The sequence below is a fragment of the Pogona vitticeps genome, chromosome 4 (genome assembly GCF_051106095.1).
Source record: "Pogona vitticeps strain Pit_001003342236 chromosome 4, PviZW2.1, whole genome shotgun sequence".
In the NCBI taxonomy this organism is placed as follows: domain Eukaryota; kingdom Metazoa; phylum Chordata; class Lepidosauria; order Squamata; family Agamidae; genus Pogona; species Pogona vitticeps.
Window position 1 is genome coordinate 201,927,718 of NC_135786.1, and position 16,598 is coordinate 201,944,315.

The following is a 16,598-nucleotide window of genomic DNA, read 5'->3' on the forward strand; positions in this document are numbered from 1 at the left end:
GAAGGCTGTTTCTGAGGCAAAAGGAAAAAAGTCGTCGCTTTATTTTGAGGCTTGACTTTTGAAGGCAGCCTGTTCTGGGGGGGGATTATGCCCTTGACTCGAAGCCAAATGGCAGAAATGGGTGAAGTAAGAGACCCACAGGTAGACCAAGGTTCTGAGGAGGAATTTGGCTCAGTGCAGGATAAGAGCACGGGAGAACAGAACCCAGAACTCAGAAAAATGCTCCTAGCCCAACAGCATGAACTGAGGGTTGAGGGAAATGGAGGAAAGATTAGAGAGAGAAAGAATGGAGGAAAGGGAGAAACAAAGACGATTTGAAATGGAAAAGGAAGAGAAACAGGAGAGGGAAAGGGAGAGGCAAAGACAATTTGAGTTAGAGAAAATGGCGTTTGAGCTGAAGAAGCTGGAGATAATGAATAGAAATAGTAATAACAATAATAATGAGGGGAACCCAGGGAATGGGGAAGGCAGCCTGTCTAAAACTGACCTGAAGAAATTCCCTGTGTACCACAAGGGAGATTGCCCTGAGGTGTTCTTTTCCCTCGTGGAAAGAGCGTTTGTGGACTTCTCAGTAAGGGAAACTGAGAAGATGACCATTATGCGATCTTTAATCAGTGGCAGCCTGGCAGAAGTCTATGCAGAGATGCCAGTGGAACTGCTGAGAGACTTCGCGGAGTTTAAAAAACTGGTGTTTGCCAGACATGGGATAACTGCTGAACAGCTGAGGCAAAAATTCAGGACACTCACCAAAAAACCAGAGCAGACTTTTACCCAAGTGGGGGCCCAACTGGTGAGGTTGCTAGAGAAATGGCTGTCTCAGGAGGGGACAGAGACCTTCCAGCAGCTCAAAGACCTGATAGCGCTGGAACAGTTTTATTCAGTCCTGCATGGGGAACTGAAGTTCCAGGTGAGGGAGAGGAAACCGAAATCTGTGACAGAGGCGGCAGAGATCGCAGATTTTATTTACCAAATAAGAAAGCCCTTAGGTGCTGAGGGGAAATCTGTAGGTAAACCCAAAGAAACCTACAGCAAGTACTCTCAGGGACCAGGGAAAAACCAGCAAGGGGGAGGGGCCCATGTTGAAGGGAAGCCCTCAGACATGAAACCACAAAGACCTCAGATTTTGGAGGGAAAACCAAAATCAGATGAGAAAGACTCCAAGTACAGCAGAAAATGTTATTTCTGTCAAGGAAAGGGCCATCTAATCTCAGAGTGTGAGAAATTAAAGCAGCTAAAGGGAAATTTGCCTCATGATTTGAGTGGAACCAAGCCAAAAGCTGTGTTCTGTGTCCAGACAGAGCAAAGCTCCTTGCCACTGAGGGAGCCTGTTGCCATGGCTACTCAATCTGGAACAGTTACATCTGCTGATCAGGCTGGGGAAAATGGTCCTCTTGTGGAGGTCAAGCGCTGCTTACTAGTGAGGACAGATTCGCAGTTGTTTGAGACCGCAGGGGTGGACATAGGAATACTTGACCATCAGTATAGGGGGCTAAGGGATACTTGTTCCCAGGTGACCCTGTGCCATCCAGACATTATCCCTAGGAAGTATATAATCCCAAATGAGAGCTTGAAGGTGGCAGGGATTGAGGGGCAGGTGATCTCACTGCCAGTAGCTGAGGTACCTGTGAGCTTTCAAGGCTGGAGGGGAGTTTGGCGGCTAGCGATTTCATCGACTCTGCCAGCAGCCGTGCTCGTGGGAAATGACCTGGCTGAACATGTGAAACGGGTGCTAGTGATTACACGCTCACAAGCTACCACGGGGACAGTTCAGGGGGGTACTGAAGGGCCCGAGGCGGAAGCAGATGAGGGTAGTTCCGAAGCTGTGGTGGAAACCTTAACCACAGACAGCAAATTTGGCCAAGAGCAAAAGGCAGACGCCACTCTCCAAAAGTGTTTTGAACAGGTGACAGACACCCAGCTAACACCTGAAACCACAGCGAGATTTCGTGAGAAAAAGGGAATTTTATATAGAGAGACCCTGATGAATATCTCAAAAGGGGGAGATGGGATCAGAAGTCAGCTAGTGGTACCTGAAAAGTATCGCCCCATGATCTTACAAAGGGGGCACTCTGACATGTTTGCTGCGCACTTAGGGGTGAACAAAACACAACAGAGAATCACACAAAATTTTTACTGGCCTGAAATAGGGAAGCAGATCAAGGAGTTCTGTAAACAATGTGATGTGTGTCAGAGGCAGGGGAATAACCGTGACAGGACCAAAGCGAAGTTGTGCCCTTTGCCTGTGATTGACACCCCGTTCAAATGTATAGGAGTGGATATTGTGGGACCTTTGCCCAAGGCCACAAAGAGGGGGAACCGGTTCATTCTCACCATTGTGGACCATGCCACGAGGTACCCCGAAGCCATTCCCTTGACTAACATTGAAACTAACACAGTGGCAGATGCCTTGGTGGGGTATATGTCCAGGATGGGATTTGCCTCAGAAATAATCACAGATTTGGGCACATCGTTTACATCAAAGCTCATGAAACGGTTATGGCAAATCTGTGGAATTAAACACAAGGAAACCACTGCCTATCACCCCGAAAGTAATGGGTTAACGGAGAAGTTCAATGGGACTCTGATGCGCATGATTAGGGCTTACTTGGCAGAGAATCCAAACAATTGGGACCAGAAGCTGCAATCCCTTTTGTTTGCTTATCGATCAGTGCCACAAGCCAGTACCGGGTTCAGTCCGTTTGAACTTTTGTTTGGGAGAAGGGTGAAAGGGCCACTTGATTTAATCAAACAAAATTGGGAACAGATCACCCAGGATGACCCACAAGATGTTGTGACATATATAGACTCTTTAATGACTGACCTGAAGAGAAACCTGGAGCTAGCAGCAGAAAACCTGCAAGCTCAGAAGGTTAGACAGAAAACCTGGTATGACCAGAAAGCCAGGGAGAGGCACTTTAACCCAGGGGAGGAAGTGCGTTGGCCTAGGCCCTGCAAAGAGAACAAACTGCAGCTGGGTAGCCCAGAAATAAAATACTTGGGTCACATAGTAGGGGGAGGAGTGATCAAACCCCTAGAGGCCAAGATAGAAGCCGTTCGTGATTGGCCCAGACCCAACACCAAGAAAAAAGTCAAATCATTTCTTGGGTTGGTGGGCTACTACAGGAAGTTCATTCCAAGGTTTAGCGAGATGGCGGCTCCGCTGACCGATCTGACGCGGAAGAAGACTGATGACCGCATCCCGTGGACCAGCGACTGTGAGGAGGCGTTCCAGAGGTTGAAGGAGGCGCTCATCAATTATCCAGTGCTGCGTGCTCCAGACTTCGACCGGGAGTTCATCATCTACACCGATGCGTCTAACAGCGGGGTAGGAGCAGTTCTTTGCCAGGAGGATGAAAATGGTGACCAGCATCCAGTGTCCTACCTGAGTAGGAAACTCCAGAAAGGTGAGAGACATTTGGCAACCGTGGAAAAGGAGTGCCTGGCCATAGTATACGCGATCCAGAAGGCCAAACCTTACATCTGGGGAAGACATTTTGTTCTGTGCACTGACCACTCACCACTGCAGTGGTTAAAGACAATGAAAACCCACAATAGTAAACTTATGAGGTGGGCTTTAAACCTGCAAGATTATGACTTCGAAGTGAAGGTGGTCAGAGGGTCAATGAACTGTGTTGCTGACGCCTTGTCAAGAAGACCCGAAGAGTGAAGACGGCGAAGAAATATGGACTATGTATATTTTGGTGACTAAAAGTTAAATGTACCTGTTTATTGATCAGTCTTGGTTTGTATTAATAAAGGTAACTTAATGTATTGTAAATGTTAATGTTAAATGCATAAGTGATGTGTTTAACCTAGAGTAAGTATGGTATTGTGTGTTATAATGTATAACTGTTTGTGTTTGATCCTGGTTGTTTTTTTGGAGAAAAGCACTTTAGCTTTTCCCCTGGAAAACAACTTATAAAGAGGGGAGGTGTTACATACAGCACTGATGGTACCTGTCTGTCATGGGTTTGGAGGGAAAGTTCCATCCTATGGGGAGTGGAAGGCGGGACATCAGGGGGAGGAGCTGTACTGTATATATATTTGGAGCTTGTGTGGAGAAGTTAGGAGTTGAGAAGAGTTGGAGTCTGTGTGTCAGACTGAGTACAACTGTGTGTCAGTTAGTACCTACCTGATAGGTTCAGGTTTCTTTATAGGTAGCCAGAACTGATAGGTTCAGGGTCTGTGCTTTACTTTAAAGGGTTCTGTGTGAACCAATCTGATGTATGTATGATTGAGACTAAGCCACGTTACAGTATCTTCTTTACCTGATCATTTTATTTTCCCTGTTTGTTGTTTAAATAAACCTTGTTCTTTTGTTTGTTAAAAAAATCCATTCCTGGTCTGTGTGACTTCTTATAGGGAATGGTTGGTGGCAGCATAATTAAAGGGTGGTATACTCCAGTAGGTCTGGAGTTCACCTAATAGGGTTCACCTATTATTCCATCTTAACTTAAATCAGAACATGGAAAAGTTACATTATTTACTACAACTTCTGGAATCTCACAACTAGTATGGAGCAATTGCAAATAGGGGATTCTGCTGTCGAAAAAAGTAGCTTTTTCAGGCTCTGTCTTAAATACAAAGAGAGCAAGGGTTTTCTTCTTCCTTCCTTTTCCCCAACAATAAAAGTTACATTACCCTTTCAAGCAGTGAACTTGGTTCCCTACAGGAGCCTTTATTTCTAAGTGAAAGGGTGGGGGGAAGAAAAAGAAATCTCTGTCACTTCAAATTTAAAGTAGGATGACCACCACCAAGAAAACTTCTTAGAAGCTCCTTCACTCTACAAATATCTCCTCCTTTTTTCCAAGAATACATGGGTCTTCAAAAGAACGTTTGCATCTGTGTGTTGTGCATGTGTGTGTTCAGGACAACTTCAGTACTCATAAACTCCTCTTTCATAGAACACTAAAATTAAACTAGATTCTTTAAAAATCTTCAAAGACCTAATGAGAAATGACACAAATCCTTATTGACTGCGGTTTCTAAGAATATCACTCTGTGGTTTGCTCAAAGGAGATTCCAAAGTAAAGTATGTGCTAAATAAGGTTGTCACCCAGCCATTCTAAACCTGATTTCTGACTGCTAGCTGCTATGTTACTCATAAATTAATTTTCTAGAGATGGCTGGGAATGGATTTTGAACATGTCAAAGATGCAACTGTATAAAGCACCTAAAGCCAAGATCAGATTTCAGTCAGAAATTTCCAGCTTCTGCCCTTGAGCTATTGGCAAAAACTGACAAGAAAAATGTTGTGTCCTTCTCATATGGGGGTGGGACACAGACTGTAAAATTTGTCACCAGATGGGTTTTCAAAAGTGATACTAACACCAGCCAAAACACAATTTACTGGGGAGATAGAACTGAGTTCTATCAGAACTAGGTTGTAAGAATGGTTTTTAGGGATGCATGCTTTTTCATGAATGCTGTTAATGCAAAATAGCTGACAAATGTGCAGATCATGTTTCGCCAGATATTCCATTTCACTAAGACAACTACCGTATCCGATATCTGAACACACCCTGGGGTAATCAGAAGGCTATTCCTACTCAAGGCAATTTCACCATCTTACAAAAATAGAAAAATGTTTCTTATTGGACTATTTTCTATCACACTGTCCTGAGAGTCAAAATTACTTCCATATTAGTATTGTTCATAAAGCTTTATAATGGGTGAGCTTTGTTTCAGGATAATAATATAAACACAGGAGCGGAAACCCAATTTATATCCCTTTCAATAATGAAGTAATTCTGGTCATTTTTAAATTTAGTTGGAACAGTAACTAGTCAGTAAAGCTCTTATGACCCACACTGATTAAAACCAGTAGATGTAATAGTAGTAAAATTAGCCTTGACCCTCCATAAGTGATTGTTGAATTGAATACCAACAATATTCAAAAATGACAAATTCATCTAACACCAAAGATGCCAAACTCTGCATGCAGGTAATAGCAGAAATGACTTAAGAGGTAAGACAAGGTTTTTTAGTGAGAGAACCAAAATGCATTCAGAAAGCAATGTTGCTAGGGCAGAGTACTAAAGTTAGGTTATTAAAGAAAAATTAAGTCAAAACTGTCAAACATCTTGAAATATTCCAATCACAGGACCAAATGACACAAAACAATCAGCTCTGCATTCAGAAGTAGAGATTAATCTTTATTTTAGCACCTCTACGTTTGTAAATTAGCAAGTTTTGTTTGGTGACCAGGGATCAGGAGGAATATCTACAAGTCTTATTGCTCAGGCTGACGGCCATGAAGAATCATGTCACTCAAGGATAAACCAAGCCATCAACATCTAATTGTGAACTCAGCATCCCATATAGTTTTTTTTTAACCTAAGGATAATATATCTGTTTTAATGTCAGTAATGAAAATTAGCTCTTTTTGGTACTCTAAGTTGGTCAAACAAATACACCAGCTTAGTTCTGCCTTATCTGTCATTCCTGGACTCTGCATAAGCAGCAATAGAGATGGGCACAAACCGCAGTTTGCCCCAGTTCGGTGCCGCACTCTCCCAAGTGTTCTCTACCCTGCTTCCTCATCTGAGTGGACAGGCGCTGGAGGAGGCGGAGGAGGGAAGTGCACACCACGATCTGTGAGTGAGCAGTCATGCTGGGGAGACAGAAAGGGAAGTGCACATCATCCATGGAATGGGTGAGTGCACAGAGGAAACAAGAGAGGTGCAGGTGTCGCACCAAACTGGGTAAGACCACCAAACTGTGGTTCATGCCCTTCTCTAAGCAGCAGTTACCCATACCAAGCACAAGGGTTTGCCCAGAATGTTGTGTTTTAGAGTACGTATACTTATAGCATCAGGCAATAATATAACTAAGACTCTTGGGTATATCTGCAATATGTAGAACTGATATCCTTAGGGCTGGAGAAACCTCTACTAATTATACAGAATTACAGGCCTATCAATCAAATAGGCTTTATTTATGTTACATAAAGGACAACTTCCATACCCTACAGTGGGATCCTTACACTCTTCAGAGGCTTGCCTCCAACTGTTTCTCTCCTTTTTAAAAATATCACCATTTGTAGCAGACTGTCCTTTCACTTTCTACACATATAAATTTACCAAGATAAGCAAGATTTTAGCTGAAAATGCCAGCTCTTCCTTCAGCAGTTCTGTATCATACTGCTTGCCTTGCTTCTCTTTTACTCTTCCAACCATACAGTTTTATCCACTATTCTGGATTCTTATAATCAAATATAAAGTGCTTACCCATTCAAGGACTCTTCAATAGTAAGTGTTGCTAAGATTGGCTTGTTTTCCTTTAGCTTATGATTCCCTTTTAAATATGTACATAAATTGCTATAATTATGGTAACTGAGATTTTTTAAAAATATAACAGAATTCATATAATATATCAGTATAGGATTCCTATTTTATACTCTTTTTTTAAGTTCAAATGTTTGGCTGTATTTTGCACCGTTACAGAGTTAATGTCAGTTATAATATCTCATGCCTTTTATATGATGCTTTGAAGATGAATGACGTGGTACCATAAAGTTCTGCAATGGACATCAGCATGATAGCTAAAATTAGAACCTTCACGTTTTTTGAACTGTGAGCACTGTGCCACGATCTAACTTATAATTGTCCAGAGGCATTTGAGTAGTCACTGCAACAGACAAGACTCTGAGCTGGATGGGCTTCTGGTCCAATCCAGGTTAGTAAATCCATTGTGATTTGGCATGTTTTCAAGATTGTAAGTGACAATTCATACTCAAGTATGAATGCTGACTTCAGTAACCATAACAATTATAATAATCACAGAAATAACTCTTACAAATGTCCTTATTAACAGCAATGCCTACCAGTGTAGATGCTGGCATTAGAAGCTGGGATGCCAAACTGTGACTCAATGAACTTGGGAATGAAGGTAATAAAAGCAGTAACAATGGCACTTTCAGCTGTGTACGACAAACTCACAAAAAGGAATGTCATGTTGCTTAAGATCCTGATAGCTGCTCTTGGAAGTTCTACAAAGGACAAAGAAGTAAAACAGAAGGACAACATATGAACCTTACAGATAAAAAATGGCAAATGAAAACAAATCTGTTCTGCTTTGAAATAAACTTTGAAAAGAAATGCATACCCAACCAAGGCATGATATGATTCTGACCAAAGATGAATCATTTTGTAAAGATGACCAGATCCAGCAGGAGATCCTCACTGATTAAAATCCTGTTGTTTAGTGTAGTAAGTTGCACTAGAGCAGGCCCAATGAATCAACTCTTTCATAAGTTCCATTGATTCAAATCAGCCTACCTTAGTTGTAACTTACTATACTATGGAAAGTTACTCAACATAGGGTCAGAGTAGGCCCACTGAATCAGTGAAGATTTGATAAGAACTCCTCCAGAAGTTCCATTGATTCAGATGGCCCTAACTTTAGCATACTGAAAACTGAAAGAGTAAACTTGAAAGAGCAGAGGCAAGGTGCCAAATCTAAAATGCTGGATTACACTTGCACTCTCATACTTTACAGACCTGCGTTTGAAGGCAGATATTTGAGCAACTGGATTAAATTAAGTGTGTTTTTATGTGTTTGAGAAGAAACAGAGTAGTCAATATAGGCTGTTAAAAAGAGGAAAACATAAACTATGAAACAAAAAGCTGTGGTAATATCTTCCCTGACTCAAACTCTATTACAACTTTCCCAACTACACATATAGACATATCCCTATCATTTTGTGGTGGACTAAATTGTAGTAAGCTACCTAACAAGTCAATTCTGACTATAAGGCTAAATAAAATAAAAATAAATTATGAACACTTTATATAGCATAGGTTGATAGTGTTTAGATCAGCCAAGCAGACAAGATGTATTCTGTCCACAACCAGATCCCTCATTTAGGGTTTGCAATACTTTTCAATACAGTATTATAAAGCGAAGTTTTCCTACAAGCTGGAGAAAGCAGCAGAGACCAGCAGCAAATTTTCATTTGAAATCATGGAAATATACAGCATGGATTGGAAAGCTTTTAACAAAATACAGTTCTGCTCTGTAAATAATTTTATGTTGGGTAAACTTGCAATGCTACAATCCCCCCCCCCCCCCAGGAACCTTGCTTAGATCTCAGTAATTCAAGAATAAATAGTTTAAGAACTGTATCCCAAATATTAAATGTAACAAAGAAAAAGCCCGAGAACAGCATATTCTAATAGGCTGTTAAATCCGCTGATTCGCTAACTGTGCAATTATGATACTGCAATGTCCGAAGTAAAGGGTGACATTTTGAAGGTGAAAATGAAATTGCACCACTATATTTGCAAACTGATGATACAGTTTTATGACTATGCCAAAACTAGGTCACTGTCTGGTGGGGGAATTATATTGCAACAGCAAAAAGCTGAAAGGGAAGGCAAATAGCTTAACAGGACAGTCGGCCTGAAAACCAGCTACAAAATGAATATGATGATTTGAAGCAGGCCAGAATGAATCTTGGCTTAACAAGCTAAAATATAAATAAGCCTTTTTTGTCTTAGCGCATGGACATTTAAGCTGGAGACTTTCAAATAAACCATGGTTTCCCACTTTGTTCACACTGTTTTTAACTGCTATAATGATTTAAAATAGGTTTATTGTTTATTTTTATATTGCTGCTATTTTATTTTCATTTGCTACTGCTTCATTGACTTTATGGAAATACAGTATAAAACTAACTAATAATATTAATATATAACTTTGCTATGTTTACCAGCTTTAGCACAATCTAGGGTCATAAACCATGATTTGAAATTGTTTTAAGATTCTAGATTGTTAAACCTGGTAACCATAGTTAGCCTGCAGATGAAATATAAATTATGTTTTGAGACTTCTTGGCGTAACTGTAATTTACAGCAAGAAGGAATGAATTATTTGTGTCCTCTGTTTATATCTTGGCTTACTGAGCAAAGTTACAACTTTATGGACTGCCATCTTAAAAAAATTCCCTTGTTCTTCTCATGTCTCCTTGTGTCTTAAATTCTGTTCTGTGCTTTTATTGTTACAGCACAGTCAGAGGTACAAAACAACATGAGTTTATGTTTTGGTTAGCAGTCTTTGATGCTTCTCTATGTAGACTTTGTATTTAGCTAATGTATATGCACATATATAATATTAAAATGCATAAGAAATTTAATGCTGCTAAATGCTTTCCTGTTTCTGCTTGTATTCCCAACTGATATTTCTAACACATGTAGATAGCATTATCAGTACATTAAATCACAAATGCTTATGATTATATTCTAATTTGTATTTTAATGTCTATCAGATGAATTTATCAGGAGACAGTAGATCAGTTATATACTACACAACAGCTCTAATCCTATTGGCACAGCTCCACATGCATATGGCTGATAATGACATCAGCCATGGCCTTTTATCTTTAATTTAAAGTTTCCCATTTCCTCGTCCCCAGGTTCTGAGGCTCCCTAGAGATCCCTTTCAAACTGGCAAAGCCTTTAGGGTCCTCAAGACAGGTGTGAACAAAAGAACATAAGAAGAACTCTGCTGGATCAGGCCAAGGGCCCATCTAGTCCAGCTTTCTGTATCTCCTAGTGGCCCCACCAGATGCTTCTGGGAGCACACGAGACAACTAGTCTCCTGATACCCTTCCCTTGCATCTGGCATTTGGAGGTACCTTCCTTTAAAGCCTGGAGATTATACACCCTCATCAGGGCCATACCTTGGACCTGGTCTTCTCAACGGGATTGCAAGTTGATGATTTGGATGTGGAGGGGCTGGCAGTGACCCCATTGTCATGGTCAGACCACTTCCTGGTAAAGTTTAGACTATTGGCATCCTCTTTCCTCTGCGAGGGTGGGGGATCTATTAAGATGATACGCCCTCGGAGACTAATGGATCCGGAAGGTTTCCTGAATGCTCTGGGGGAATATCCATCTGATATGCTCAGCACTCCTATCGAAGCTCAGGTCATGTTGTGGAATAGAGAGATGACCTGGGCGGTTGACACGATCATGCCTAAGTGCCCTCTCTCCACCTATAGAGCCCAGATGGCTCCTCGGTATATGTCTGAGCTGTGGGCGATGAAGCGTGTGGGAGATGGCTAGAGTGCAGGTGGAGGAAATCATGCTGTGAATCTGACCAAACACGGCTTAGAGCCCATTATCAGGCCTATTCCATGGCAATACAGCTGGTGAAACAACATTTCACCACCCGCATTGCTTCCTCAGAATGTCATCCAGCAGAGCTGTTTCAGGTGGTCCGTGATCTCCTCCAGCCGGAAGAGCTGGTGGAAAAATAGGACCACTCAGCAACTCACTGTGAGGAATTCGCTTTACATTTTGAAAAATTGCTCAGATTAGCAGTGAGTTGGACTCCACCACTGATGCAGAATCGGAGGATGTGCCCAGTGCGCCAGCATTAGGTCAAATTTTAATGGATGAATTTCAATTATTGAGACCTGATAATATGGACAGGGTGCTTCGATCTGTCCAGTTTACCACCACTCTGCTCAACCCTTGCCCATCTTGGCTAACTGGGAAATCTCCCAGGGGGATTCATACATGGGTCTAGGAAGCCATCAACACTCCTAGAGGGAGTGGTCCCTATCACCTTGAAAGAGGCAGTGATTTGACCACTCCTTTAAAAGCCTAATATGGACCCAGGGTCAGTGGCTAACTATCTGCCGGTGGAGAATCTCCCTTATTTGGGCAAGGTGTTGGAGCGGGTGGTGGCCAGACAACTCCAGGCACTCCTGGATGAAACGATTTTCTAGATCCATTTCAATCGGGTTTCAGGCCGGGTTTTGGCACTGAGACTGCCTTGATCACCCTGTATGATTACCTTTGCCAGGAGAGAGGCAGGAGGAATGTGACCCTGTTGATACTCCTGGACCTCTCAGTGGCTTTCAACACCATCAACCATGGTATCCTTCTGGATAGATTAGCTGAGTTGGGAGTTGGGGGGCACCATTTTATGGTGGTTCCACTCCTTTCTGGCTGACCATGCCCAGAAGGGGGTGTTGGGGGACAATGGCTCGGAGCCATGGCGGTTACGCCATGCGGTTCCTCAGGGCTCAATATTGTCCCCCATGCTGTTCAACATCTACATGAAACCGTCGAGAGAGGTCATCAGGAGGTTTGGGCTGAGAAGTCAGCAATATGCTGACAATACTCAGCTCTACCTCTCTTTTTCCACCAATCCAGGTGCCATGAGTGAGATATAAGCTTTGGCAGAGACTCACAACACAAAGGTCTGAGGCTTGCATGAATGCTTCCCACAAGAACATCAGGTCGACCAGCCCTGAGTTTTAACAGGACCGAATGTTTCTAGGAATTATATGATTATTGCTGTTATATAATTTGTTCCCAGAGGCTTGGAAGCTTGGGGAAGCAATAAGTCAATTCTCCGGCTTGCGTCTACGCTCCTGCTTGTCTCGAACCTTGCTCTCTTGACCCTTGGCTTTTGGACTCTGACTTCTGACTACGATTTGTGTTCTAGCTTTGACAATTTAGCATCTGTTTTGTATCTCCTGGACTTCTGATCCTGGACTGGCTTATTGGACTTTCAGCTGCTGAATCCCCTAGGAACGTGATACCAAGTGAGGCAGTCTTTAGGCTGAACTCATGTCTGGACCTGATAATGGACTGAATGAGGGTTAATAAATTGAAACTTAATCCAGACAAGCTGGAAGTGCTGCTAGTGGGTGGTTCGTCGGACAGGTTAAAGGGCCATTTCCCTGTCCTGAGGGAGGTTGCACTTCCCTGAGGGACAGGGTCTGCAGTCTGGGAGTGCTCCTGGACCCCGGTTTGGCCCTGGAAGTCCAGGTGGACTCGGTGGCCAGGGGTGCCTTCCTGCAACTGTGGAAACTGTTCCAGATGAGGCCCTACCTGGACGAATGACCCTACCTGTTACTCATGCACTGGTAACAACCCGTTTAGATTACTGCAATATGCTTTACGTGGGGCTGCCTTTGAAGACGATCCGGCAACTACAACCGGTTCAGAATCGAGCTGCATGTGTGGTGAGTGGAGGAGCCATGAGAGACTATATTCAGCTGATTCTGGCCAGGTTACAATGGATACCAGTTGTTGCCCGGGCCCAATTCAAAGTGCTTGTTTTGACATATAAAGCCCTAAGCAGCTTGGACCCCAGATACCTGAAGGACCGCCTCCTTCCATACGAACCTACCCAGCAACTAAGATCTAGCCAGAAGGCCCTCCTGAGGTGAGAGGGATGGCCTGTAGGCGGAGGTCCTTTTCGGCAGCTGCCCCCAATCTTTGGAATGCCCTCACAAATGACATCCAACCGTCACCAACGTTACTGACATTTTGGCACCAGGTAAAACCCTTCCTGTTACAGAAGTTTTTAAACTGAAGTTTTTAATTGAAGGTTTTTTATTTTAATTGATAGAGTCATGGATCTAGATTGTTTTTGTAGACTGTTTTTGTTTTTTATTCTTGGTTTTGTAGATGCAATCGCATTGGTTTTAGTGTGTTTGTTTTAATTGAACTATTTTAATTGATGTTGGAAGCCGCCTGGAGACCCTTGCAGGGTGCGGCCAGCATAAAAGTTGAATAAACAAATAAAATAAATAAATCACGGCTTGTAACCTGCAATGGACTTTTCCTCTAGAAATCTGTCCAATTCCCTTCGAAAGGCATCTAGGCCAGATGCCATCATCACATCCTGTGGCAAGGGGTTCCACAGACTAACAACACGCTGGGTCAAGAAATCTTTTCTTTTGTCTGTTCTCACTCTCCCAATACTCAATAGGGGTGAATGTCCCCTGGTTCTGGTATTATGTGACAAGGAAAGAGCTTCCCTCTATCCACTTTATCCATCCCCTGCATTATTTATATGTCTCAATCATGAGCCCCCTCAGCCGCCTTTTCTACAGACTAAAGAGCCCCAAACACTGTAGCCATTCCTCATAAGGGAGGTGCCCCAGCCCAGTCATCATTTTAGTCGCTCTCTTCTGCACCTTTTCCAGTTCCACTATATCTTTTTTTAGGTGCAGCAACCAGAACTATACACAATACTCCAGGTGCAGCCTTACCAGTGTTTTGTACAGTTGCATTATAATGTTGGTTGTTTTATTTTCAATCCCTTTTTTAAATGATACCTAGCATAGGATTGCCCTTCTTCACTGCCGCTGCACACTGAGTTGACACTTTCATTGAGCTGTCCAACAGCACAAGATCTCTTTCCTAATCCATCAGGGACAGCTCCAACCCCATCAGCTGATAAATGAAGTTGTGTTTTTTTTTTTTGCCCCAATGTGCATTATTTTACATTTTCTTATATTGAAACACATTTGCCATCTTGCCGCCCATTCCCCCAGTTTGGAGAGATCCTTCTGGTGCTCTTCACAATCTCTTCTGGTCTTTACCACCCAGAAGTCTTTCATATCTGAAAATCCTTGCTGTGACTGGAGACCATGATTTTCAGACTTTAAAAGGGCCCCTATCCTAAGGACCCAAAGGCTTCCCCAGGTCAAAAGAGAGCCTTGGAACCTCCAGCCGATGGCTAGTAACTATTGTTGGCTTATAAATTTTGGCTTGTTTGAGAGCAAGAAGTCAAGAGTTGAGCTTTGAGGCTCACAATATAGAAGTACTTCCTAGTTAGTTTTTGCTACTCAAACAAAGTGAGAACAATCAAGCTACATGCAGCAGCACTTTGCTGATTCACAATAATATACAATCTACACTCTAGTTTACTATCATGCAGGAATGAATGCAAATGAAAAAAACATCTCCCACCTTAACATCTCACCAGTATTACATCTGGAAAAAAGGCTACAGATATTCAATTGGCTTTCATTTCCTGCCAGTTTTCAACAGACACTAATAAGAAATGTATGAACTTTTAAATAGATTATTTTACCTTTAACGTTCTTTCCAAATCCTATTGAAGCAGGAACCTCATGGTCTACCTGCTGTTTGCTGTTTGCTTTCTCTTTTACAATATCATCATCGCTTGGAATATCATCTTCATGCATTTTCTTTTTCTTCTTCTTTTTGTGTCGAGGTGGAAGCTTTTTGGGGAAGGTAAACATGGGGAGTATAACAAGGAGCATTGCAGTGGCACAAAGCAGGAATCCACTCCACCTAAAGCCAGGAAATTATGAAATAATCATAGCAGACAGAGGTCTTAAACTGCTATCATGTAAATCTGCAGAGAACAAGGGCACTGCTGCAAATAACACAACTGGGACCCAAATGTGACAAAAATATAAATTCTTTTTATAGTTCATCTTTTGTTTTTGAAGATGACCATCTTCATCAGATTCACCATTTAAAGAAAAAGAAAAGAAAAGAAGTGCAATAACATACTGATGGACATGCAGGTGACTAACTAGCCTAATAAGAGCCTAAAAAATCTGAAACAACGGAGACAGGTTTGCTGATCCTGGGCTTGTTGGGCTGTCGAGAAGATACATCCTTACATTCTCACTTCTCTCTTCCTTTGTGCAACCATGTTTCTTTTTATTTGAATTCTTTAGTCCTTTTTTGATAGTATTTCACCAAGCACTCTGGTTTTGAAAGAAAGTTTCCCAACTGACATGGTCAACATTAAAATGTTTCAATGTTCTCTTCAGTGTATCCTTGAATCATTTTTCTTTCCCCATCCCCCCACCCCAACAATTAAGCATCTGCAACAAGCTCGTCATAGAAATTATGTTTTGGAAAATGGTCGTCCAACATCCTGACAACATGGCCAGCCCACTGAAGTTGTTGTCATTTCAAGACTGTGAAAATGCTTGTCATCAAGACTTCAGTGTCAGGGACTTGATCTTGCCATTTGATGTCGAGAATTCTCCACAGACAAGTATGATGAAAATGATTGGGCTTTCTTGCATGGCGTTGATAGATAGTCCACATTTCCACTGCATTATGTAGAGGACAGAACAATAGCTTTGTACAGCTTAACAGAAATATTGATTCCACATCAATTCCAAAGGCAAAGATTGGCAAACAAAGAGCAGAAACTGAAGTACATCAATGTAGGCAGAATCAGCATAGAATACTGTGCATCTCTGCTAGCAGATCATAATGCACCAAAATGCCAACTAAAAAAGACCATGCTTCCATTTGATTAGCTTTATGACATGTAATCACCAGAAAATGTATCAAATTCAACCGTGTCAACACTGACACAAACCACAGGGCATATTGCTTTGTAACCATGCACTGAGCTTGTGATGCAAAGTATTTGGATGCTGTGGTCTTGCATGGACATTAAGACTTATTAGCTCTACAAAACCAGCTACCCTTGGTTGAGATAAAAAAGGATAAAACTAGTTTGCTGGCATGGATTGGCACTTTAGCCAGATTTTTGTACTCCCTAGGAGAGATCACTGTGAGATCATCATGTTGAGTGCTTGCACTTAAAAATTTACTGGCAAGCATAGTCCACCTGCATAAAAATACACATACAGTGGTACCTCGGTTTACAAATGCCTTGGTTAACGTAATTTTTGGTTTACGAACGAAAATCCATTGAAAATAATGCCTCTGTTTAAAAAAATTAATCCACAATATGAAGCAAGTTTGCATTGCGCCTGGGAGGTTTATAGCACTGCATGCATTCCTATGGGAAACCATGTTTTGGTTAGCAAATTTTCACATTACAAAACA

The 16,598-nt window shown here is 42.0% G+C and overlaps 1 protein-coding gene across 4 annotated transcripts in view; it reads right to left on the bottom strand.

Moving 5' to 3' along the window:
* The window catches only part of SLCO5A1 (solute carrier organic anion transporter family member 5A1), a 79,911-nt gene that overhangs the window by 25,518 nt on the left and 37,795 nt on the right, over positions 1 to 16,598 (bottom strand). For all 4 annotated transcript variants that reach the window (XM_020812520.3, XM_072999012.2, XM_078393809.1 and 1 more), the window contains 2 exons: positions 14,845 to 15,068; positions 7,826 to 7,990 (listed from right to left, as the gene is read on the bottom strand). In XM_020812520.3, the coding sequence (XP_020668179.2) occupies positions 7,826 to 7,990; positions 14,845 to 15,068 (389 nt within the window). The remainder of the gene's footprint in view (positions 1 to 7,825; positions 7,991 to 14,844; positions 15,069 to 16,598) is intronic.